A 27,115-nucleotide genomic window follows, 5' to 3' on the forward strand; every position below is an offset into this window, starting at 1 on the left:
GGAGGCTCGCAGAGAATCTGGCAGGAGGCAAAGGCTTGAGAGGAGAGAAGACAATGGCATCTCCACCCCAAAGAGTCCAGGTCCCTTTACTGTTCTTGGGGAATTCGGGAGTGCTCATTCAGGTATAATCACAGGGTGGGTAAAACCCAGAGTAGCCCTTAGGGCGTAAAGAGAGACAGAGGGTTGGATAGCAGCAACTATAGTACCTCAGGAAAGCTCCCATCGGTCTGGCTGACGTACGGAGGCAGGAATTTTATGGAGAAAAGTGCACAAATCAACGAAGCTGTGCAAAGACCTGCCTAAGATCTGAGAATAATACATTGAGATTTTGCACATATATGCAGCAAACTTCCTTTTTTAAAGTTAAAATGCCAGTGAGTATATGCAGTTTAAATGCTAATGTTTTGTGTATCTATGATAAATGTATACAGATGGTATATATGATATATATACATGCATATGATGTATATATATATATATATTTTAAAAATTTTTAATAAAAATGTGGGAATAGGTACACCCTAGAGATATCAGGATTGCTGGTAAAGAGAAACTACACTAGGAACTGTCACTGAAAGTTACATAAAAAATAACTCTGCATATGCTGTGACATTTTATTAACTTTTGGTGGCCAGAATGGAACGAACAGCATCAAGGAGTCAGGAAACCCCTGTGTTCAGTAGTGTTCAGGCAAAAGAAGGATGATTCTGTCAGGGACATTACGAGCGACAGTCCTCAACTGGGTGAGAAGTCGGTTCACTGCCTTCATAGGTTTCTTATTTACCTATCGATCTATGATTCAGATGCCTGAATTTGCTTGTGCAGCCAGTTTGTGTACTAAGAGGAGGTGGGTTATGCGTGGTCTGGAGGTATTTGTAAATATGAGGATTTATACTTGCAAGAACCTAAGTTGAATTTTTATGATCTGGTGATATTTTAGAATTGCTTACAAGACTGACTTGCACACAGCATTAATGTGTCCATGTGATCCCCATGCTGGTATTTCAATGATTTCTGTCCTCTGTGCTGTGAAACCCTTAGCAGGTTTTCACATGAGGTGTCCCACGGAAATACGATGCCAGCTCATAGCCAATAGCTAGCCTTAGAAAATACAGCATAACCAAGTAGAAAAAACTACTCAGAGAGGCAGTTTGTTTTTCGTTTTTTTGTTTTTTTAATTTAGTCTTATTCAGGGGATAACCTGAATATCTATTTTTAAAAAATGCAGAAAAAGTCCTTAAAGAAATGATGGGAATTTTGAAAAGAGCTTTTTATTAAAGTTGATTAAGTTTCCTCCTTTAGGTGTTTTACTATTCATTAACCAAACCTTAACCTGTAAAAATAATGTTGAAATACACTATCCTCTCTATAGCCCTTCACTGGACAGCCAGGATTTATATAGGTCTTCAAAACTATTTTAATATAAGGTTTTGCTCTTGCAGTACAGGCCTCAGGAGGAAGTGGATATAAGCAAAGTGCAGCACAAATGAACAGGTTCACAAGCACAAGGATGCCCTCCTAGTACCACACGTGTACCATGTGGGTCAGCATATTAATGTGCTGTGCACGATTTGGCTCAAAATTTGATGAAAATGGCAAATTGGACATATATATATACATTATTTTAATGCAAGACAGACTTTGATTAGTGTTCTAACAAAAATGCAAATGACATGCTACTGGGGGATGGGAGGAGAAAGTAATTTTTATCAGAAAGTCTTTTTTAGGTGGAATTGGAGCTAGGATTGAAGAAAATTAGAATTTTAACAGGCTTGCTGTGTTGCTATAAGAGCGACCCACAGGAAAGACTGAGAATTTAGATACAATTCAGATAATGGCTTTCAAAGTAAGATTTTTAAATGTATAAGTAAATTGCTAAGTTAGGAAATGGTCAGAAGATAGAACTTGAGAAAAGATAATAGAAAAGGTGAATTTAAAGGTAAGAATACATTTTTAAGAACAGTGATACCACAACAGAAACAGACTCATAGGTACAGAGAACAGACTGATGGTTGCCAGAGGGCAGGGGGTTTAGGGGACTGCGGTGAAAAAGGTGAAGGGACTGAGAAGTACAGCTTGATAGTTACAAAATAGTCATGGGGATGTAAGAACAGCCTAGGGAATATAGTCAATAATATTGTAATAACTATATATGGTGCCAGATGGGTACTGGAAATATCAGGATGAGCACTTTGTAAGATATATGACTGTCTAACCGCTATGTTGTGCAACTGAAACCAATATAATAATATTGAATGTAACTTGTAACTGGAATAATAATAATAAAAAAGAACAGTGATGTCATTAAATATATATCTTATATTGAAAAATAATTTAAAATAATGCTTTTATTTAAATGCCGAGCTATTTGGGGAATTTGAAATATAATTCAGTTTCTAAAAATTGAATTAACACATGCTGGCCAGCATGGCTCAGCAGTTGAGCTTCAATCTATGAACCAAGAGGTCACTGGTTCGATTCTCAGTCAGGGCACATGCCTGAGTTATAGGCTCAATTCCCAATTGGGGATGTGCAGGAAGCAGCTGATTGATGTTTCTCTCTCATTGATGTTTCTATCTCTCTATCCCTCTCTCTCTAAAATCAATAAAAACATTTTTAAAAATTGGATTAACACAAATTTTATTAACACATTTGTGGAGAGTAAGACTATGTGTTATGATAAATCTACTATGCATAAATCTGTCCCATTTGAGTTTAAAGAAATATAATTATAGCCTTTTAGTCTTTGTGGTTATGCAACGACTGAGGCAAAATTCTCAATCTTGTCATATTTTATATCAAACCATGTGTTCCAATTTAAGGGGGGAAAGTATGTTCACCATATTCAGGACTATCTCATCTCTACACCTGACTTATTTACAGGAAACTCGTCATTAAGACTGGCATTTTTTAACAAGGCTTGATTTTCCCCTTTGGTTAGAAAGTAACCCTGCCCATTATGGAAAATATAAGACAGGCTGTAGAAAATAATAATCATTCATAACATCACAGAATAAATTGTTTAAATTATCCTGTATTTCCTGTTAGTCTTTTTTTTTTTTTTTAATTTACATATCAGAGACAAACTACAAAACAGTTTTGTATAACTTTGTTTTCTCTTAGCATTATGACATAAATTTATGTAACTCTAAAGACTTCTCCCTACATAGTAACTACTTCCCTTTCCCTCTTCTACTCACTTAAAAAGGAAATTAGCTCTCCAAGACTAGATTTAGCTTTTGATCACTATGTCATGAAGAATCTTCTGCATGTTATACGAGCCCTCCAGCTCTGCTTCTGCTCGGTTTTGTTCTGAAACTGCCGTGTTAATCTACCTACTAGTCATCATCCTGGTTCAATAACAGAGCCCTTTACTGTTTATGCCATCGAAACTATTTGTTCTTTTCTACAGTAGAAATTAATGCCAGGAGTCTGTTTTAAGGAACTGGGTTAGGCCAAAGAAACGTATGCCTTTCCAATTTTCCAAGTGCTCGCTCCCATCTCTCAGCCCCCTTAAAGCTAGAAGGAGCCATGTGAGGAGTTCTGGCTAATGGTCTAGGAGCGCCTGTGCATATATTTTCAGTTCTGTTAATAGACCTATTAGCAGCTCTCTTCCCCTGCCAAGGAGATCATGGAGGCCACATGTTCCCAAGGATAGAGTCAAGACAAAAGCAGCCTGGATTACTGATCCAGCTGCCTTGGAGAGTTTCCTAGTGGCAATAGTTTAATGAGTGACAAATAAATGTTGACGTGGTAAGCTGTGGAGATTTAGGTGTGTCTAGCCTATCCTGACTAATCCATGATGATGTATTCAGTCACGGTGCTTGACAATGTGTCTTTGGATGCCCTTTGCCGTCACCTCCACCCCTTCACCAGGAAGTCTTTTCCTGGCTTCCTCTTGTTCATCTTAAGGGATTATCTCAGCCTTTTTTGCCCCCAGCCCCCTTTCTGGGTTAGTTGCCTCTCCCACATGCTATGTCATACATAACTATAGAGATTAATGATTACTGGATGTTTATGCATTGGTGCAATTATTTTGTGGATGTTGGTAATATACACTTTAGAACAATAAGCATAGATCAGTGGTTTTAAAAGCTTGGTCTGCATACCCCGGAGGGTGTCTGATACCCTTTCAGCAGGTCTGTGAAGTCAAACCACTGATGCAAAAGCAATGGTGGCCAAAACTGCTGGCGCCGCAGCCAGTCAAGACGGGGCATCAAACGACACGGGAATCATTGCGTCACTGCATTCTTCAGTGCCACACATTCACAGGGATAAAAACCTAATTTCATTTAAGAACTCCCTGGTTGAAACATTAAAAAGTATGAGCTGTATAACATTTTCATGCTGAGTGCGTCTTCAGTAATATTCCGAATGACAAACAGAAATATAAATAAACACTTGCTGCACACTGAGGGACAGCTGTCCTGAAAGACAGCATTTCAACTGTATGATTTGCATGCTGAGGTCACCATTTATGTCACAAAACAAGATTCTATGTGAAAAGAATAACTGACAAATCATGGTTTTTAGAATCAGTATTTGGCAGGCATTATCTCGAAAATGAATAAAGGAAACCCATCACAAGTGAAAGAGCCAACAATATTCATTGCTGATAAAACCTGACGTTTGTCATGAAAATTAAAATTTTGGTAAATTTATATGTGCCTTTGTGAACTTGACAACCCACTCATACTTAAAGACTTTATAATGGGATTCGTTCTGATATTAATGACGGTTATTTTTGATATTGTGTAATAAAAGATGGCAACATTTGGAACATCTGCATAACTCTAAATGACTCATAAATACTGTTATAAAATCATGCATAGATAAAAGATGCAGTCAAAATGCAAGAAGACTAATGAATTTTAATATAACAAATCAAAAAATTTATTGAGATGGCTAAATTCCACATTGGAAGAAACTACCACTTGTTGGATAACTAAATTTCTCTTTCATCCTTTCAGAACCCTAGATTTATCCCTCCTTTTTAATTAATACTTAATTAACATGTAACTGAGTTCTTTACTGAAGTAAGGAGGTTGGATTATCATACTTTATGTTAATTTCAGATATTACATCTAAAGGGATATAAAATTGGTTCATTCTAAAGAGCCTTTTGAAATTAACTGTAACAAAATAAAGAGATTTTTACAAGACAAGGCATATAACAGCAATTTTTTCCTAGTTAGGAAAGTCATTTGGGTGAAACTATACTGGGTGAGTTCTGGCAATGAAACTCAATTCCGCTTCCTGTTGATATAGTTGAGAATTCCTACATATGTTCTGTAAATCTTCTTAAAGTATGGAAGCAATAAGATAATATAAGATGACCCCAAAAAGGTGAAAATATGACTTTTTATCGGGAGAGACCATTGCAAATTTCACAAACCAAATACAATTTAGGGTCTAGTTATTTTTGGTTCATATGTAATTTATTTAATGATCTATAGCAACTTCATATTAGGTTTTCCTCTAATAGGTTGCCATAAGGAATATGACATATGTTCATATCTCTTTCATCTGAAGTTTATTAAGGCTAGGGAAATCTGAGACCTATTCTTAGGCACATTTCTAGTATTTGCCTTTTTTGCTCTATCTCCTATCTTCTAGGTCCTCTCTGTATGATTAATTTCTCTAGTCTGAAGGGCCCAGAGTGTATGGTGAAATGACAGTCAATGTTTAGCTTTGCTCGGAAGGTTGCATGGAAAGCTGTGAATGAAGAGAGGGACAGTGAGAACCAAATTCACCAGGCTATGATTCAGAAGGCATTTTTATATAGGATCAAGTGAGAGATATAACATACTCCACAAATATAAATGGTTTTGCGAAAGTGTTACTGGTGTCGTTTCCCAGTGTGAACTGCATACCAGTGTTAGGTACCACCCAAAGCTATAAGGGGTTTACTCTTTTCAGAATATGTAAGCAAACAAGATAAGCTCAACAGAACCCAAAACATGTGAACTCTTCACACCTCTGGTCAGTCACTGCCTTGTCGTGGACATCTGTGGTGGCCTGGGGGGCAGAATGACGTAGGGTGGATGTTGTTCTGCATCGTTGGCCAAGGCTGTTAAAATCTTTGTGTCCCAGCTTCTTCGTCTGTGACCTTGGGATAACAGTGGTATACTTCATAGAACATAAGGCTTAACTGGGATAAGACATGTAAAGTTATTAAAATTGTAAGAACTCAATAAATGTTAAGCTTTATTGTTTCATTTCTCATTTTAATGAATAATACAATATTTTATGTTAATTATAACCAAATGAGTTAAATATCAAGGGATGCTAAGACTTCTTTAAGAGTCTTTGGTCTTTGAACATTTTAAAAACGGAGATCATATGTGGTGGAAAAGAACTTAAAACTGCCATTCAAAAGCAAGTTTATGAAACTCTGAGGCAAGTAAATTATATGATTGTATGTCATATATATTTATTCCAGATTATTATACAGAAAATGGTTATCAGTAGAGTAAAATCCATATTTTCTTGGAGGAGAAAATTCAGTAGGTAAAACATTTCCTTTTATATATCCAATCTAGATAGCTGAAGCTTAAATAACATTTACATACTGTATAAAAACTCTTTTGAAGACCCTGAATCAAATTTTCAATAAAGACTGATAAAAGTTTCTAGTCTTGAAACATGAGTATTATACACTAAAGTCACTCGATTTGTGAAGATCGTATGGTTCATAAAGCAGGACTCTACTCTCGCTTCCGCAAACCGAGACCAAGAAATGTCCCGTAGTTGACATTTCTCCCCTAAAAAACAGCCAACAGTGTTTGGGGCCGCCCATTGCATCCCCGAAGGTCCGCACGGTGTGAGGGTCTGTCTCTTGTCGGGATGCAACTGCGCTCCAGCTCCAGCTCCCCTCCTCCCTCCTCAGCCCCCGGCCACAGCTTCCAGAGCCATCATTCCATCAGGCACTTCTGAGACCGCTGAATGCCCTGTCCTGTGTACGGTTGGCTGCCAGTCCCCAATGAACCACGACCCTCAAATCGGCCAGAATGATTCCTCCAAGGTGGAAGCCGCCGTCGGAGCCTGGTCAGCCTGCATCCGTGGGCCTCCCTTACCTGCCTCTCTCTGGGCCTCCATGTCCACAGGATCACATGGCCCTGGACCACTTGTGCCACTTCTTCTGCGAGTTAGATGAAAAGAAGCAGAGCACCCTTCATTTCTTGAAGATGCAGAACCAATGCAGCAACCGAGCCCTTTTCCAGGAACTTCAGAAGCCATCCTGAGACGAGTGGGGCGGCAGCCTGCAGGCCATGAAAACCCCCTGGGCCCAGGAGATGAGGCACGTCCTGGGCTCTATCTGCACGGACCCCCATCTCTGTTGCTTCCTGGAGACACACCCCTAGACCCAGAGCTGACACTCATGAGAGGATAGGTGACCATCTGACTGAACTCCACAAGCTGCTGGGCCCCAACCCTGGCAGGGCCAGTTTCATCCTGAAATGTGACTAGGAGGAGCCTTCTGTGCCCAGTGGCCTTTGAGGGAGCTGCCCATTGCATCCCGCTGGCCTGGCCGAGCCTCTCCTTCCTGCCTCCAGGTAGCTCTTTACCCTGTTGCCCTTTCCCAAGTGGGAGCAATAATTGAAAAAGAAAAGAGGGAAAGTCACCTGCAAAAGACTCATAAGAAAACAAACAAAAATAAATTTGTCATATTGAACAAAGAAAGTGTACTTTTAAATTTGTTTTAATTAAAATACATTACACATTTTCATGGGTCATAACTACTCTTTATATACATTACAAATAATTTCTTACAGAAACTTCTATCAACATTGCAGAATTAGTGCACCTGGTATCTGTAAATCTGAAATGTGTTGTTTCACCCAGTATTGCTGATGGTGAAATTCTTTGACTGAAGGAGTTGATCAGCACCCCAAATTGAAAAGACTCTAAGTCAATGCCTAAACTCTGATGAGATTTAGTTCACAACCACACCCCTTCCACAAAAACTACATGGAGGCAGATAGAACATGTTCCAACCCAACACTCAGAAGATGTAGGTTCCAGTCTCTTACAGTGCTGCCTGGTAACTTGCAATAGACAAGAACATACTTTTGTGGTTCTATAAAGTCTGAATGGCTACAACCAAGAGCTGAATGCTGTGATGAGGTAACCATGATGTAGGTGCATGAAACAGGAAACAAATAGTAAATCAGTTTTGTATAGGAGTACTTTCTTTGCTGAGGCCTTTCTTGATTAAACATGAGATTTCTTCTTTTGTAGAGTCTGCTTAAAATTAAAGTTCAAAAATATTCCATCATGACCACAATTTTTTCTAAACAACCATTATATGTACTAATTGAAAATGCAGGTTATATAAGGCTTAGGAGTAATAGATAAAAATGACCTAAGATAGTTTCTACAAGATGCTTTCTCTTAGATACCAGTCTTGGAGGCAATCCAGTTGCGGTAGGCAGTCACTCGCATATAGACACCTGGCTTGTTGATTTTACCACAATCTACTCCCCAGCTTACTATTCCAACAAGGTACCAAATATTTCGAGAATTGGGATAAACCAGTGGTCCTCCAGAGTCACCCTAAATAAAACAAAGAATACTTATCATTGTGAGAATTTACTCCCAGATACTTAACTTACCCTAAATGAAAAACCCACATGATATTTGTGATTCATGCTTCATAGAGACCATACAAAGGTACATGGGGTAACCCCTGCTTCATCCTTAATCATAGCTGTGGTTGACCAGAATGTAACTGTGATCGGCCAGAATATATTCTCTGGGGCTCTTTGAGGCTTCCATGAGGAAGCTTTGGGAGGCACATATTATTGATATACTTGGAGTACAGGGCTTCATCTCTGAGAAAAGTAGCCAGACCCCAAACCCTGAGGAAGCTAAAAAGGTAAGAAAAATGAGCTGAAAATGATTGAAAACTTTGTGAGGCTGATTCTTTATTGAAATATGATCAAGAGTACGGAGTGTGATGCTAGACTACCTTGTTTGGGATGCCAGCTTTCCCACTTAATAGCTGTGTGACCTTGTGCAAATTACCTTCTCTTGCCTCAGTTTCATTATCTATAAAATGATAACGATACCATAGCTGTATCACAAAATTATGAGGATCAAATGGACTAACATTTGCAAGGAACTTCAGTCTGCTGAGCTCAGAGTAAGTCCAATGTAAGTGTTGGGTAAATGCTTATAAACTCATGTTGCATGTAAGGAAGAATCACTTTATAGTGCCACAGCTGAGGGAGTTTGGCAGGATTGTCAAAGTACAAATTAATTAAAGTATAGAATTCTCTTCATGCTGATAATTTTCATAAAATAGCAGCAGTTGCTTATATATTGTGTTTTCAGTGTGAAAAATGTTCAGACTTACCTGGCAGGCATCAATATTTCCTTCCATGTACCCAGCACATAGCATCGTGTCCTGTATCAGACCATTATATGCTTCCCAAGAATTACAAGCGTTTGTATCAATAATCTTCACAGGTGCTTTCTGAAGTAACTCCGGGTATTTACCTAAAGGAAGCAAACATTCTCAGCAAAAGAGCTGCTCTGAAACAGAGCAGGATGGAAAAATTTGTTTTGTCCGCTGTGTGTAAGATCTATATCTAACTCTGGCCTATTCTTAGGGTAAAAAAGCCCACTTAGCTTCATCAGCAAAACCAATGAAAAAGAAATGTCCAGAGAATAATTCGAAACATCTTCCTAGTGCTGCCTTCCTATGCTCTGGTCTCTCTTTTTACATATTTGGGCCAGAACTTTCTCAGTTCGGTTCTCCAATTTAGGGAGTTTTCACAAGTTGGTTTCCTTGGAATGTTCTAAAGCAAGGCAATTTGTAGTCGTAACCCCACACGCAGCATTTCCTGAGAAACTGCTGGGAATACAGGGCATCGGAGGAAAACAATACCTGTGACTCTGTACCTCGATCACTAATTTCTCTCGTTGCTTTTGTACCTTACACACTGTGTTAGGATTTCATTGGACTTACCATTGTACGAAAGTGCTCCCCATCCTGTAACAACAACACCTTCCCCTGGTGGAAAAACCTGGGTGGCTTCAGGAAGGCAAACTCGATGTACATCATTCCTAAATAAAACTTTTTCAGTGAGCAGTACAACTGCAATATCGTCATGATGTTCCCCCGGGATGTAGTCTTCATGAATAGTGATTCGTTGAACATAATGTTGCATATAAGGGGGAGTTACTCTGGTGCCAAAGCTGATAGTATAGTTTTTTGGATTTAGTGTCCTAAGGAAACAAAAATCATGTATTTTGTATTTATTTCAAAATGATAGAAATACAACCTGCATCTATTATACTCCTTTTATAACATTATCTTTTCCTGGCTTGATAATCCATTAACAGTGATACAACCTGGTTTTTAAATTAATTTTGAAAACCTTCTTTGACTCCCTACACAATACACTATATATATAGAAATGAAGCTATAGAAATAAAAATAAGTGACCCATGCCTTCAGAACATTTAAGTCTAATGAAAGATGGCATAAACACAGGCAGTTATGACAGCTAAAATGATTGTGCATATAACAGTGGGACCACAAACAGGAGGATTTAAACCTGCATGGAACATTTCTTAGGAAAGGTAGCATTTTGGGTGAAACTATAGAATTGAGTCACATTTGCCTACAAAACAAGAGGGGGACAGGCCTGTGAAGAGAGGGAGGGAGGTATGAAACAGGATGATGTGTTTTAGCAACTACAAGTAGTTTGGGATGTCTGGAGTATAAAACGATGTGAGACAAGAATCATGTGAGATAAATATGTCCTATGAATGAATGACTCTTCCCATTCTTACTGGTAAAGTAGGAAAGCTTTAGATTGGCTTACCATATCATTTGTCCTCCAAACTTGGCAGGACACTTTTGAGAATGAAAGAGAGTACTACTGATCATTAAACTGGGATAACAGGAATCAACTGGAAATGTTCCAGGGCTTTTGATCTCCCTGGCTTTGGGCAACATGATGAACTTACTTTTGAAAGCAGTGAGCTGCAGTCACCAGGTATCTGTCACTGATCAAAGATGCCCCACAGTAGTGTTGGCCATTTATTTTGAGACTTGCTTGCCAGGGCCATTCTCCTTCCCGAGCACTGGAACCTCCCTTGACTCTATCATACGTAGCTGACATCCTTGCTCGTCTCCCACAGCCTGTCAGAGGGAGTCAGTTTTGTTCCATTGAGTATAGAAAGATAATGTTGATTTGATGACAAAGCTGAGAGTGAAGTGAGATATTCTTGTAGGGTTCTGTCTGACAATATCTCACACTGGTAGGAACAGAACAGTCTGTATAGGAATCACTAGCAACCCCTGAATCACCCCCACACCCACCATAGCACCTCCAAGACGTCTCAGTGCTTGAAGAGTGTGAAAGCCGTAGGAGGCATATAAAGTCATGGTTAAGTCCATGGCTTCTGCAACCATACTCCCTGGTTTGAATTCTGGTCCCACCCTTTACAAGCCGGTTGAATTTAAGCAAATTATGCCACTTCTTTGTGCTTCGGTTTCCCCATCTCTAAAATGAGATGATAAAAATGCCTATTTCTAGAATGGTTATGAGGGCTAAGTAAGTTTTATGTAAAGCACTTAGAACAGTGCCCAGCCAAGAGTAACGAATCTTGACTTATGTTTTAGATCATCTCATATATTTAATTAAAAAGTATATGGACTTACGGTTGTTGATAATCTTTTCAGCATTGGCCTTACTGATTTCTGAAATAGAACAAAAAGCACATAGTAAATCTAATACCTAGCATTAGTCCCACTGGCCCTGGGACCAATGGAGTGAGATGGTAGGTCCGGCAGAGTAGGATTCAGACTCGCAGGATAAAATGTCAATAGGAATGAGAGAACATTGGTTTATTAGAATTGTTCTTTTCCTGTATGTGAATGTGATATGGAAATACTATCTTCATAGTTCCATATGAGAGACTTCTTTTTACTTAATTGAAATTGTATTCTACATCATCTGGAGTGGAAAATTGCCAGTATCTTCTCTTAAAAGAACAGGAAGTCTTCACAAGTGAACCTGATTCCTGCTAGTATACAAAAATAACTTTTAAAAAGTGACCTGTCATCGTAGCAGATCCTAGGCAGTTTTTGAAAATTATAGGAAATCATGAAAAGAGTAGCAAGACACACTATTACTTATAGGAACTGTTCAAAGCCTTACTATCCACTCTCAAATAAGAAGCAGCTTTTTCCCACCAGAACCCATTTTTAAGGTGTAACATTATTATTTTAATGTTTTTGATAATGAAGAATACAAATTGCCCTGATGTAAAACAATGACATTCATTTTTTTAAAAAATATTGAGGATCGGCTTTGTTTCTGGTGCTTGTGACATGTGTCCAGGATAAAAAGATGAAAGTAACAGTGCTGTTATTGAATATATAAGCTTACCCACAAGCTTAAGAGAATTAGGCTCCGTCGTCAAGGATCCCGAGTGGTCACTCAGCATGTCACGTAAGATGCTTTCAATTCTTCTTCTTGTGTTTTCCTTCATTGATCTGGAAGCCTTGAATACCAGCCATATATGTGCCGTCATACTGTTGCTCTCAGGACTGGAAACAACATAATGGTGTCATATGTTGCTAAAAAATTAAATTTCCTTCCTTATTTCCTGATCTTGATTTCTTGGTTTCTTCTGATTTTTATGGGTTTGTGTAGTACCTTCCTAGGGATTATGCTTCTACCTACATTTTCTTGGTGACAGTATGCATACAGATATATTATTCAGTTTAGAGGTTAAGTGGTTCTAGAAATCTGAAAAGTAGGAATGGCCTGAGGCACAGGGTAGAAGAACTGGGCTCATTTATTCAAACATTCATTAATCATTTTTTGAGCAACTGCTATAGACAAACGACTGGACTAGGTGCTATTGGGTGATGTGAGGGTAGGACTAAGACATGTATCCCACCCTCAAGAAATTTCTAGATTTCTAAGAGAGATAAAACATGTATATAAATGACTATAATAAATGAGACAGAAGTGGTAAGATATTTATCTTATCTACTGAATAAGAAACAAGATAAGTCATTTTTTAACTTAAAGGATCAGAGAAATTTTCATGGAAGAGGTGACATGCACACTGGCCCTTAAGTATTCTTTATTGCTGCTTCATCATCAAGCAGAAAATGCCATCAGGTGGAGAAGAGGCAGAATAGAACTCCAGAATAACTAGAGAGCAGTAACATTAATTAGCATTTATTGGTCACCTGCTGTGTTCTCAATGCTTGGTTATCACATTCATTATCACACTTAGTCTCCACGGCAACCCTGCAGCATAGGGGTCCTTGTCTTCACTTTATAGACAAGGAAAACTTGAGGCCCTGGAGGTTACCTAAAGTGCTCGAGGTTACACAGCTGCCGATCGAGGGTCCAGAACTCCATCACCTGGCTCTAATGTGCACGCTCCCTCCGTCCAGTCAGCCGGGGCAATGGCATCTAGGAGCCTGGGCTTAGCTGGAGGAGGGCCTTTAACGCCAGCCGAAGGGCAGCAAAGAGACGCTGAGTGAAATTGTGCTTGAGGAAGATGAATCTGACTGGGGTGCTCAGGGCAGATTTGTTTGAAACTGGGAGAAGGAGGGGCAACCCAAGAGCCTAGCCAGTGGACACGTAGGGATTGTCAAGCAGCCCTGAGGCTAGTGTCTGAAGTGGCATTATGATGCTTTGGATCTCCCTAATGGGCTACCAATCTTTTGGTGTGTAAATCAATAATCATTCCCAGGAAGCACTCAGCTCAAGCGAGTTTGATTGTTGTAACAGGGTGTGTCCAAATTCGAATCTGCTTCTCCATCGCTTCCTGCAGATAGCTGAACTTAATGCTTAAGAAAACGAAAAAAGGAAGACTTCTGGTGGTTGCAGTTTTTCTGAGAGGTATGTGGGCCCTTTAATTTTAGTCTCCTACGTCTTTCCAATTCTAAACTTGACCCCCAACACTAATGCTAGTTGAGATCCGATTTATTCTGCAATCCCTGCAGTCCCATGAGTTGCAGGAGCAGGGAAAATGCAGGTATAGACTAGTGGCATTGACAAAGGCAAAAGCAACAGTTCCCTTCATTTGAAATGTGTTTATTTGCAACTTGTTCCATGAACATCTTCTTTGATTCTGAGTACAGTTTTATGAGTGAAGCAGTGTAGGTGTTATTATCAATATTTTACAGCTAGGGGAGCAGACTCAAAGGGATATAGTAACTTTCCCAAGGCTCTAGGGCGACTCAGTGGCAAAGACTGGGCTCAGGTTGTCTCATTCCTATTCTAGGATTCCCTCTGTTATTCCAAACCCACATGCAGAGGACACAACACAGGTATTTTACTTCTTGTTGTGACTAGAAGGGTTGCCTTGGTGTCAAAGCACAGTATAGATATGCTCTCTTCTACCCTATAAGAACTCTAGTTCTATACGGTGTTTAGCTGACTTGCAAGGAGAAAGACGAGAGAAAACCAGGCCTGTATTTATTCTACTGCTAAATAAAAATGTCCGAGCATCAAACATTGATCTAAGGGACCATCTAATGTTTTCTGAACATAAAAAGTTAGTAAACCAGAGGGATACATTTTCTGTAATTTAAGGATTGATACATTCTCAATAGATCTAATGAACTCAGTTATATTTCCTGATCTTTGCTTTGGTTTTATACTGAACAATTAATCTGACACTTAGCTTAGGATACTGCTGAATATTAGTAACTCATTGGCTAATTACTGTAGCATATCTATAGACTGTTTTTACAGGAGAATTTTAAGCATAATAATACTATGATAGTTGATCTCTTTTACGTTATTGATAATTACTTACACCAGTGTGATGACTTGAGAATTGATATATTGTCTGTAAATACTAGACCTCTGAAATGCATCAACCATCTGTTAAAGAGAACATAGGGTCAAACATCAAATTCCAATAATATATTTCAGAGAATTAACAATTAAGTTAATATAGGAAAATACTAATTTACCTTAGTCTCGAGAATTTTGCTAACATAATTATTTTCTGGTGATGTCTCTCTTTCATAGTTTCTATTATATGGGATATCCAGAACCTTAAAGCTACCTTGGTAGTAGTAGACCATCTTTTCTGTGAGATAAAGAAATGATCCAATAATTATTTAAGTGTAATGGATTTCCAATTCAGATATAGATTACATAGTAATACCAACTAGTAAGTATTATGCTCATATTAGATATTGGTAAATGCTATGAATCTTTCTAGCATGGTTGGTTGGATAACCTGGGCATTGGGGAAATTGCTTATAAGACCAAGAATGAAGTATATATATATCAGACAAAAGTCAGAAAGAGTTGTCACATCTTGATTGAGACAGATAGGACCTTATAATATAAATAAAATCTCTCTCTAGAATAATCAATTGTCAGACTTAATAAAAATAGTTACCATTTATGAAGTATTTACTATGTGAAAATACTTTATAAAAACGATATGAAATATATCCATTTTTAGAAAAATGTAGTCTTAGAGATATGCAGTAACTTATCCAATATCATATAACAAGTAAGAAAAGCCAAAAATCAAAACTTTATTTGTCTAAGTCCAAAGCCCACACCTAATCCATTACATTTCCTTCCTAAATTTTCATAGATACTAAGCTATTTTATATATGATGTACCTCTAATATGTGATAGATATTAAACATCTAGGGATATGCCAGATACCATATGACAGTATGTAGCATATCATAGGCACTAAATAAATGTTAATATTATTTTGCAGTATAATCATTACCTTTGAAAACCAACTTGTGAAAGAGACAGGCTCAATGTGGATTAAATCATTTCATTACTAATGAGGTATTAATAAGGATAATTAAGTGATAAAGTTAATTGTTCTGTGAATTCAGAGAAGAGAGTTAACATACTTAAAATAAAATATGAATTTTTTTGTTGTCATAAGTGCGATGAAAATATTTTACAATGAGAGAGGTGATGGGGGAAAAAAGCCAGAAAGTTCTAAATAAAATGTTGAAAATGGGTTGATTATATATAATTTGTGAATGAAAATTATTAATTGTAGTTAACTTGTCTGTAAGTCATGGATCCTTTACTACAGAGACCAAGCTTTGCAATAGTAGTTTATTGGGTTTTACTGTAAGTAGCAAAAGTAGACTTTGAAATCATTCAACTTTATTTTTCATAACTTACTATTCACAATGAGTCCTTCAGTTATTTAATTAGATTCTTAAGTATTTCTACCTATTACAGCAATTAGGCAGCTATGAATATTTCTCAATGTAAAAAAAATAAATTGGCAATATATGAGCAATTTTTATTTCAACTGCAGGGAGCATTTTTCCCCAGGTACAGTGGATGAACTGAATATACAATGTCTAAGATGTTTAGGACTAAGAAACCATGCTCTGGAACAAGGAAATCAACTCTTGAGTATAATAATTTTTATTTAACTCTATGCAGCAATCCTAACGGGCCACTGGGATTGCTCACTATACTGAGGTGACTGTGCATACAGCCGTTGTGCTCTGTTGGTACCTGATGAGATTAAAATAACCCCTTGGGGATGGGATATCCATAAGGCTAACTTGCACCTTATGGTTAACATTCCCATCTCTGTAGGTGGTTCAAATACCAATATGGATTGAGAAAGATGGGTAAGGGGCAGAAAGAAGGAACTTGTTTACAACTTTTCCATGACTCGTTTACTTATAACTTATTTCTTAAAGAAAACTTATACAAACGCATGATGTTGTCATTTTTTTTCTTTTGGTTAGTTTATACTAAGAGTTCTCTAGTCAACAGCAGAGTTTAAGCATCAATATGAGAACATGTATATTTAAAGCTGTCAGAGTATAAGCACTTCTACTCCCTCCTGCTTTTAATTCCAGAAAAAAGAAGAAAGAAAAAAAAAGACAAGGGTGGAGGGCTCAATTCCAAGGGGGAAAAAACAAGAAAATAACCATGACTCCGAACCAAAAACTACGAAGCAAACATGCCAAAAACTGAAATATACACTAAGATGAGAAATGATATAGAGCAGAGTTTCATCTCACGAGTTGAGATGAATAAAAGTTTTTCTAAAAGTTCTCAGTGATTCTAGGATTCGAGTAATAAGACTTCAGGTTCTATAAAAAGATAAGGAATATTTTTATAGACATATTTTGACACTGCAGAATGACAGCAGTGGAAATCAAAGTGAAACCATACAACTGTGCCATTTTTGTTATGTATGATCTAATCTCCCTTACGTAGAGCTACTCTGGGGTGGAGAAGGGAAGAAGTCAGGATCACTCTACCGTAATTTAGAGGGTGTAAACTAAGGAGCTATCCTCAGGGCCACAATGACTTCTTAAGTGTTCAAAACTGAAGGTAAATGTGGCCTAGTGTTAAAGAAAATAACAGACTGGATAAGAGAATGTTTGAGGGGACAAACCAAAATACAACTGCCAACTCCCTTAGCCTAGGAGCCACCCCTAGACTCACTTCCCACAGTAATCCTTTGAAAACAGTCTTGCCCAAATCAAGAGTAAATGATAATTACAAAGGATCCAGTAAAAAACTTGTATAATTATCACTGGAACAGAGGAAAAGTTGTAATTACTACTTCCCATTGTCTTAAAGATATTGTAGAATAAAGAGCTCAAAATATACAACAATTTAGTGAAGAAGAAAGTCTGGAAAATTCAATAAAGAAATGGAAGAGGGGCCCTGGCCGGTGGCTCAGCTGGTTGGAACATCGTCTCCTACACCAAAGAGTTGCGGGTTCGATTCTCAGTGAGGGCACGTATCCCGGTTTTGGTTCAGTCCCTGGGCAGGGTGTGTACAGGAAGCAATCAATCAATGTTTCCCTCACATCCATCTTTCTCTCCCTCTCTCTCTAAAAATCAATAAATATATCCTTGGGTGAGGATTTTAAAAAATGAAATGGAAGGGGGAAAAAGAGTATCGTAGATAAAAGCTACATTGGAAGCAACTGATATAGATTAAAAACCTCGTGACATGGAGAACTAGCTTGAACAAAACAAGATGAAATGGAAAAGGAAAACAATATACAGTTATTATTGGAAGAATGAACAGCTTTGGAGACAAAGGACATCCGACAAATGCATAATTGATATTCCTGAAGCAGAACTGAACAGATGAATTTGAATCGGTAGCTTAAAAGGGCCCGTTGTGCTGTAAGAAAAATTGATACGTGATGCAAGCAACACTAAGACAAGCTGGGCGTGCTGAGGCCGAAAGAGAAAACATCCTGCAGGGGGAAGTAAAGATTTGTGCCATTTTACACCAAAGAAGCTTAACTGGCCCCGGGCAGCTCTGGAAATAGAGGTGAAAGTGTGATTAAAACTAGGAAGACTGGTTGAAACAGCTGGAGCCCAGCGTCTTTCCGAACCGCCCTTTTTAGATCGGGAAAGCTGGCAGGCAGGTGAGGGCAGGTGCCTCCCGCTCAAAGTTGTGTGGTGGATTGTACCCCACTTGACTAAAGAAAGTTAGCAGCAATCCAGAATATGTCCCCCCAAAACAAGGGACGCTTTTTCCCCCATCTTGGAATTCTGACCAATCCAAAAGAAAGACCTAAATATATTGGTAATTTGGGTCCTCTTAACAAAACAGCAGTTGAGAGAACAGTCTATATGAAATGCCATTGTCAGCAAACACTCATTTCATGGAGACCTTCCAGTCAGCTCTTTAAACCCCAATCTTAAATATTAGCAGACACTAAAAGATGAACATATATTTCTGAAAGTATCTAAGATAAAATACACAGGATTTTTTTTTCTGTAAACACCTGTGCTGTTTGCAGAGGGCCAACTGTATGCATATATTCATGTAAGTTCTTTGGTTAATCTCTTCTCACCCACCCCTGCCTTCCCTCTGAGATTCATCAGTCTGATCCATGCTTCTGTGTCTCTGGATCAGTTTTGTTCATCAGTTTATTTTGTTCTTTAGATTCCATATATGAGTAAGATCATATGATAGTTGTCTTTTTCTGACTGGCTTATTTCACTTAGCATAATACTCTCCAGGTCCCTCCATACTATTCAAAGGATAAAAGATGCTTCTTCTTTACAGCTGCATAGTATTCCATGCTGTAAATGTGCCACAGCTTTTTATCCACTCATCTATTGATGGGCGTTTGGGCTGTTTGCAGATCTTAGCTATTGTAAATTGTGGGGATATGAACATGGGAGTGCATAAGTTCTTTCTTATTAGTGTTTCAGGATTCTTAGGATATATTCCTAGAAATGGTATCACTGTGTCAAATGGCAGTTCCATATAAGACAGTGATTTTAAAAAAACAAACACTAAGGCCAGAAAATAAAAATATAAAGATAAGAAAATTAGAGGCTATTATAATATCCAAATTACAGGATTTCCAGAGAGAGAGTAAATAGGACAGGAAATTATCAAAGAAATAATATGAGAAAATTTTTAGGAACTAAAGCATATGAGTTTCTAGATTGACAGCATAATGAATGAAAATAAGATCTAGACGATGTCATATTACCATGAAATTTCAACATAGTGGGGACACAGAAAAAAATCCAACAAGGTTTCAGAAGTTGAGAGAGAAGGAGAGGTTTTATATAAAATTTCTGGAATAAAAATATCATCAGACTTCTTGACAGAAACTTTGAAAGCAAAAGGACAATAGAACTTTATCTTCAGAGGGAAAATTTTTTCCAACCTAGAATTCTATACTATTAATTAAGTTTAAGAGTAGAATTAAGACATTTTCAGAAATGCAAATTGTCCAAAATGTATACTTTTCATAAAGCTCCTAGAGTATATTCTCCACCATAACTGAGTGAATAAAATAATAAAAAGGAAATATGAAATGCAGGCATTAGAAATTGAAGCCCAACAGACAACTGAAAGTAACCCCCAAGGTGTTACTGAGGGAAAATCCCAGATGAACTGCTATGTAGCCAGTGTGAGTGTGTACAGAATCCTCCTATTCCATAGTTTAAAGTGAATAGATAAACTCAGTAACTGAAGAATTGGGGTACAACAATATTATGAATCAACTTAAAGAGCTGAAAGTGGTTGCCTCTGAGAAATGGGAAATAAGGCAGGAGGGCCTTCATTTTTTATAAAAAGCTCTACCAATTTGACTAAATTATGAGAATATACAGCTTTGTAGGGGGAAAATCCAATCATGGCAAAGTCATAGGAAAAAAGTTAATAGTGAGCATAGACTCTATTTAAATATATATAAATATATATTCAAAACTAAAAAAACTGTAGTCATTATGATTACAGATCAGAAAGAAGGATTATAAACATTGACAATGTGAAAGTAATAATATTAGTAATAAACTGCAGGGAAGTGTGGGGAAAAAATGAGAAGTGTGCTGATTTTTTTTATCTTTCATTATAGGATATAAATACAATACTGTTTGAAGTTAAAACACATGGTTTTTAAATAGTAACTCCAACTATTCTTATGTTCTCAAAGTCTTTTATTTATGTTAAAGGGATTTTTATATTAATATTTTGTTAAGAATAAAAATGTTAAAATGCAATATACTTTGGTTTCTCTTCTTCACATAAAGTAAGTAATACTGTAGTAATAAAATAACATATATAATACCATCTTGGTAGAGAATTTTTTTGCCTATCAAATATCTATCTATGCATTCATATCTCTTTATGGTATACATTCTTTTACCCATGATCCCAGAAAGAAACCTTTTAAGTAGAGATAATTCATTGCTTGCAGTTTTCTCTTGTAGAAATGGAAATAAAGTTTACAAAAAACTGTAATAAGTAAAAATGTATTCTTTACCAACCTACTGCCAGAAAATGAACCAGGAGACCAATAGTTATTCCCAGGATTGCCAACACTCCAAACACAATAAGGGCAATTATCCATAGAGGCAAAGATGTACGGGAAGTTGTGACTGGTCTGCAAGTAAAAGACATAAATATGAAGGATACAAAAAAAAAAATCAGTCCAAATATTTATTTTTCTTTTGCTCATGTCTAGAAGCTCCACAATTTAGGCACAGTAATAGCAAAAGACCTTTTAAGAGTGAGAGAGAGAGAAGGAGGGAGGGAGGGAGGAAAACAGAGAAAGGAGACAGGGAGGGAGGGAAGGGGAATATAGAAGGGAGGGAAGGAAGAAAGCCCATGAGTTTACCTTAAAGCTCATAATCGAACCTCTCTGGATCTGTGCTATGAAATTATTTCTCAGGAGTCTGATGATTGGTGCCAAGTTATCTATACTTAGCATCTAGTTCCTTCCCATGATCAATGGATAGTCACAGTATCAATAAGTGAAGAACTTGCCACGTTGCAGGGGACTGAGGGTAGGGAATGGAAATGTGTAGAAGTTCTTTAGGCCTAAGCCTATCATAATTTTTTAAAAAATATATCTTTACTGATTTCAGAGAGAGGAAGGGAGAAAGAGAAACATCAATGATGAGAGTCATTGATCGGCTGCCTCCTGCACGCCCCTGACTGAGGATGGAGCCCACAACCCGGGCATGTGCTCTGATCGGGAATTGAATTGTGATCTCCTGGATCATAGGTCGATGCTCAACCGCTGAGCCACGCCAGCCAGGCCTATAATAATTTTTTAAAGCATGATCATAATTCTATTTTATTTATTATGTCATTATATACAAAAACACACAAATATGAAGTGCTGTATCGGGTCGGAGCAGTGCTCATCTCTCTTACTAGTTTGTTTATGGATATGATTCAAAAAGATCTTTTATAGACAAGAATGATCAACATACAATAAATAAGTTAGGTGTTTTCACTGTTTCATTTATACAATAAATATGTGTTGAGAGCCCCTGCTTAAGTTGAAATAAGGATGTGTGAAACCTTCCAGACAAAGAGGCATGGGAACATGCCTAGGAAGAGGGAACAACATGCAATGCTCAAAAAATGACCAGCAATTCATTTTTCTTACAGCAAACTATGAGTCATGGGTTGGCCAAAGGTGATGTTGGACAGTGTGAGGGTTAATTTGGTGTGTCAGCTTTGGCTAGGATATGGTGCCAAGTTGTCTGGTCAATCAGTAGTCTAGATTTTGCTGTAAAGGTATTCTGTGATAAACATTTATAATCAGCTGACTTTAAATAAAGGAGATTACTCTTGATAATAAAGGGAATATTTGGGCCTCATCTGATTGGATGAAGCATTACAAACTAAAATAAGCTCCTGGGAGAAGGAGGAATTCTGCAGTGGTATTGTAACATGGAAATCCTGCTTGAGTTTGCAGGCTGCCAGCTTGTCCTATGAATTTCAGACTTGACAACCTCACAATTGTGTCAAGCAATTCCTTAAAATAAAATCTCTCTCTCTGTCAGTCTCCATACAGATAGATGATAGATCTAGATAGATGATAGATAGGTAATTAGATACAAATTCATGAGCGTATATAGGGTATCCCCCCAAAATGTATATACACACTTTGAATAATTATAAAGGCAGTGTTTATTAAAATACATTTCATTTTCATTTAACAGTCATCAGCTATAAAATTATGTATACATTTTTTGGGACACCCTATAGGTATATATGATATACTATATCCAATAGGATCTATCTATCATCTATCATCTATCTATCTATCATCTATCTATCTATCTATCTATCTATCTATCTATCTATCTATCTATCATCTATCTATCTATCTATCTATCATCTATCATCTATATCTGTCTATCTATCATCTATCTATCATCTATCTATCTATCATCTATCTATCTATCATCTATCTATCTATCTATCATCTATATCTATCATCTATCATCTATCTATCTATCTATCTATCTATCATCTATCTATCATCTATCATCTATCGAAAGAGTTATCCTATAAGTTCTGTTTCTCTAGAGAATCCTGACTTATCAACAGAGAGGCAACAACAACCTTTGATGTCACACAAAGGCGTTGAGATTTTGTCTTACATAGCAGGTCTCCTTCAAGTGTGACTGGAGAGTGAAATTAACTGAACACACCTGGGAGTGTTTACTAAATATGCAGATTAGCATGTCCTTCCTCAGATCTAATGAATTCAGATGCGTAAAAGGGCCTGATAATTTGCACTTTAACTCTCCTGGTGCTTCAGATTCTCACGTAACAATTTGCTCTCCTCACGGCGAAATATTGAAAAACTAGCCAGGACATATAGTCAGGTTTTTCAGATTAGAAGTAACATCAGTGGCAGTGTTTATGATGCATTAGATTTCAGATAAAAATAAATTGGGTGGATGATTTCAAGAGAAGAATCTTTTTTTAAACCTCTATCAATTTTTTTACTGTCTTTGAAAACTATTCCATACTTTTTTGCCTCAAACCTCAAGTACCATCTGCACCATCCTCAGTCTTAGCTGATAACCTTGCTTCCTAGCCCACTGAGAAAACAGAAGGCATCAAAGGAAAATACTTATAGCTCCATTATTATATATTTGAACTTCTCTTTATCTGTATCCCACATTCTGCTTTTTTCTCATATTTCTATAAATAAACTATACCCCTGTCTTAGGCCAACCTCTCCACCATCTCATTTCACTTTTAAACCTGTGTTTCTACCTGTTTCTAACCTATGTGCCAGTCATTTCAAACTACTCCAAGTTCCATGGACAACCCAACACTTTCACACCTCCACGTCCTTGCACATTCTGGTCTTCTATCTAAAATGTCCATCTCGAGTCTACCCAGAGACCTCCCACTCAAACTTTATCACTCAACTCTGTCATCTCCTCTTCACTGAAGTCTTCCATGGCCCAGCCTATTAAGGATGTACTCTGAAAGTAGTTTTTATTTTTATATGGCAGTCATTTTACCTCTAGCTGTGACCATGTTGGTGTCTGGGGCCATGCCATTATTTGTTGTTGTTTTATACCCAGGGAATAGGGTGGTGTTTAGCACATTATAGATAATACTTGTTGAAGGAGTGAATGCATGAAGCCAAGGGATATTAAGGACAACTAGATCGTGAAGGATAGATATATCAGAGGAATACAGGTTATGGAAAGTCCTCAGTGCTAATCAAGAGTTTTGACTGACTATCATGAAGATGTGATCTATCAAGAAGATGAATCTGTGAGCAGTCTGCATGATAGTAATTTAAAGGGGGGATAAAAATGAAAGGAGAGGACCAAAGAGTTAAGAGACTGCTGTAATCTGTGGGAATGTAGTGATGGGGTCCTGGATGGTGATAGCAGGAAAAGAAAGTGATGAATTTGAGAAAGCTTACAGTATAATATTTGTCAGAATTTGGTACTTAGTTAGCTATATTGGTAAAGGATGGGAATATGTTAAAGATGGCACAAGTTTTTACCTCAAGAAATAAAGGAGAGTAAGTGAAGCCTAGAAGAGGTAACTTGAGGAGAAAAATGGTAAATATTTTATATGTTGAGTTTGAGAGAGATTTAAATTTCCAGTGCACAACTGAGATATCAGACTGGTAGTTAACATAGTCATGGATATCAACTGAGGAGTCATTCAAAAACAGGGAAGAAACAAAGGTGTGAAGTTAGATTAGTATATTATAGTGCATATTGTATAAAATACTATGCAACATTAACATTTCTCTTTTTAAGACAAACATTTGTTTCCATTCTAACTACAACTAATTCATCTCAATTTTTTATACATTTCCTGAATTTCATAGTCTTATTGTTTGATGTCTCTCAAAATACTTTAAATTGTCAGCATGTTTCTTAACTGTCAAATTTAAAATATTGTTCACCTTTCACTGATGGGTAAGCACTTACCTCATCTCATAAGCATTCAGCTCCACCAAAACTACTTTTCTCTCTGCTCGGTTTTCTACACCCTCAGTCCACACCCTTTCTTTACTTTTCTGTCTGCCATGAACTCTTACTCATTTTTTTCATTAATGGTATCTTAATTAGGAATATATTTGTGCATTTCTTATTTTGACTAGCTTTATTTTTAAACCTTACCTCGTAACAGGACTTCGTATAGATTTGGAAATTTTTTTTCTCTTATTTCTACAGTTTAAGAACTTGTATTCATGTAAGAACATAAGTAAATCTATTAAAATCTGATCAAATAAGATGCCTGAGAATTCACTCAGGCACTATACCTTGAAAGAAGTCTAAAATAACTTGCTCATTTTCAATTGTCCTTGACTGTAAGCGCTCTAGAATTTTATATTTACCTTTCCTAGCCTCTTTGTCCATTTTGAATATTGCTTGTTACCAGCTCAGGTACTTCTCTGGGTTGTACCAATCTTTAACTCATAACCTGAAGATTTTACGAACCATGACACAGATTAAATAGCTGCTTTAAAATGACAGACCCCAGGCAGAAAAATCTCTCTGCTATTTAGCCAATATTTCTGGTAGTTCATACTACAAATTCTTCTGGGAAATCACATAAGAGAAATGGCTGACAGATGATCCAGAATATTAATTATATCTTGCCATAAAAACTCCTGACCATGAACTCTCAATGCTACCTTGGCAAAAATCTAAAACACAGCTTTCTTTAGAGATTTTTCCCATTTTATCCTATAGGACTAACTGTAAGAAAAAAAAATTGAAATTGATAAAATGTGATTTTGAAATCTTGACTTCCACTCCCAGTATTCCTTTCCTTCCTCTTGGCTGTTCATCATTCAGGCAGCCAAGTGCAGCCACAGGATGGACCAAGGTCTCCTCAGATGCACCTGCAGAGTCAACCATGTTGCCAAATCCACTCAAGCTCCTCCAGGCGATCAGATTAACACCTCACTCAGAGGAGCTAATCACTGAATTAGGGCCTGAAGCTCTCCTAGGCAACTAGAAGTGCTGAGAAACAACGTTTAAGCTTTTGAAATCTTTTGGGTTAGGAGTTCACACAAGTGTCAAAATGTTGAAAGAGAACAAGGAGGTGCCCTATAAATTAAAAGAAAATCGTCCACCCAGCATAAAGGTGATGACTATATTACAGGCAAAACAAAACAAAACAAAACAGTCATGCTACTTCCTCTCCACTTCTAAATGTCTATGTTCACTCTTTTTATTTTTTATTCTTTTCTTCTGATAGATCAGAGGTGTGACTAATAAGAAAACATCATAGTCGGAGTAATATAACATCTTTAATAAAAAATATGTGACAATAAATTTTTTACTCTGATTCAAGAAAAAAGTTTTCTTATTTTCCTATCCCAGTGAGTATACTCTTTCTAATCACATTTTTACATGAATCCTCATGTGAAATGTGTGTGTGTGTGTGTGTGTGTGTGTCTTAAAGGGCTCAACTGTTGACTCGAGGTGAACATTTTTAGAGAAATATTTGCATAAGGCATGCATTTATATAAAACAGTTATATAAACATTAAATATTTTATAATTAGGTTCACTTAATTTTACTATTTTGTATACATTTTGATGAAAATTCCTTGTGAGCTAAAAGTAATTTTTAAAAATGGCATTAATTATCACTGTTCACATAATAATTATCTAGTTAGATACTGTAAAAATAGACAGCACATGTCTATACATAATTATACTATTCTAATTCATGAACATTTTACAGACAAAAGTGCATGGTTTTATATATGGTTATACAAAAAACAGCTATGAAGCAATACTACTGTAAGATTCAAGACAATTTTCATGAAAGCACTTTAGAAAGCACAAAATGTTAAAAAATACAAGGAACTCATAATCATGATCACCACGAATAACAATTTAACATTTGACTTATAAGAGAAAAAAAATTTCTCTTTGCTTCCTCCTTTCCACTTTATAACAGTCATACATTCGTTAAGCAGCACGTCACCTTTCTGAAGCACTCCCCGAATCACTGTACAAAACTACAAATTCTAAACCAAAAATATGCCTATGTGATAGGGTTGTCTCCATGCAGGAAATTAAAAATTCTGTGGCAAAATTACAAGTTCCTCTTAAACTCAATTATTTTATTACAACCCTTGGGTGGGAGTCATACTGGGAAAATAGTTTTATTTATGTCAGAATTTTAGGCAAGCAAATCTCCACTTACCTATACATAATGTGCTGCTATATTGGCTGTTGATGTCAATAGAGATAAAGGGAACTTCTGCACTTCTTTTGTCCTGATCAGTGGTTCTCAGTAAATGTACTAACCACAATGATACCTGGGATTTTAAGGGCTGGGTGCAAGAGCAGAGGGTAATTAAAAGGA

At 37.1% G+C, this 27,115-nt stretch overlaps 2 protein-coding genes across 2 annotated transcripts in view; both read right to left on the bottom strand.

Moving 5' to 3' along the window:
- The window catches only part of LOC308563292 (transmembrane protease serine 11F-like), a gene marked incomplete at both ends in the record, with an annotated part of 85,929 nt that extends 78,690 nt beyond the window's left edge, over window positions 1–7,239 (bottom strand). Inside the window, 2 exons of the mRNA XM_081150223.1 lie at window positions 5,992–6,109; window positions 7,077–7,239. Coding sequence (XP_081006349.1) covers window positions 5,992–6,109; window positions 7,077–7,239 — 281 coding nt within the window. The remainder of the gene's footprint in view (window positions 1–5,991; window positions 6,110–7,076) is intronic.
- Window positions 7,240–7,797: 558 nt separating this feature from the next.
- Window positions 7,798–27,036, bottom strand: LOC308559299 (transmembrane protease serine 11B-like protein). The gene is made up of 10 exons (XM_081141895.1): window positions 26,954–27,036; window positions 20,771–20,886; window positions 14,966–15,084; window positions 14,806–14,873; window positions 12,408–12,568; window positions 11,678–11,716; window positions 10,981–11,155; window positions 9,974–10,233; window positions 9,359–9,501; window positions 7,798–8,556 (listed from the first exon to the last, which is right to left on the bottom strand). The coding sequence occupies exons 1-10, from the start codon at window positions 26,959–26,961 to the stop codon at window positions 8,395–8,397; spliced, it is 1,251 nt and encodes a 416-aa protein (XP_080998021.1). The 5' UTR covers window positions 26,962–27,036; the 3' UTR covers window positions 7,798–8,394.
- Between the last annotated feature and the right edge of the window lie 79 nt (window positions 27,037–27,115).

Source organism: Miniopterus schreibersii (genome assembly GCF_964146895.1).
Source record: "Miniopterus schreibersii genome assembly, chromosome: 1".
NCBI lineage: Eukaryota > Metazoa > Chordata > Mammalia > Chiroptera > Miniopteridae > Miniopterus > Miniopterus schreibersii.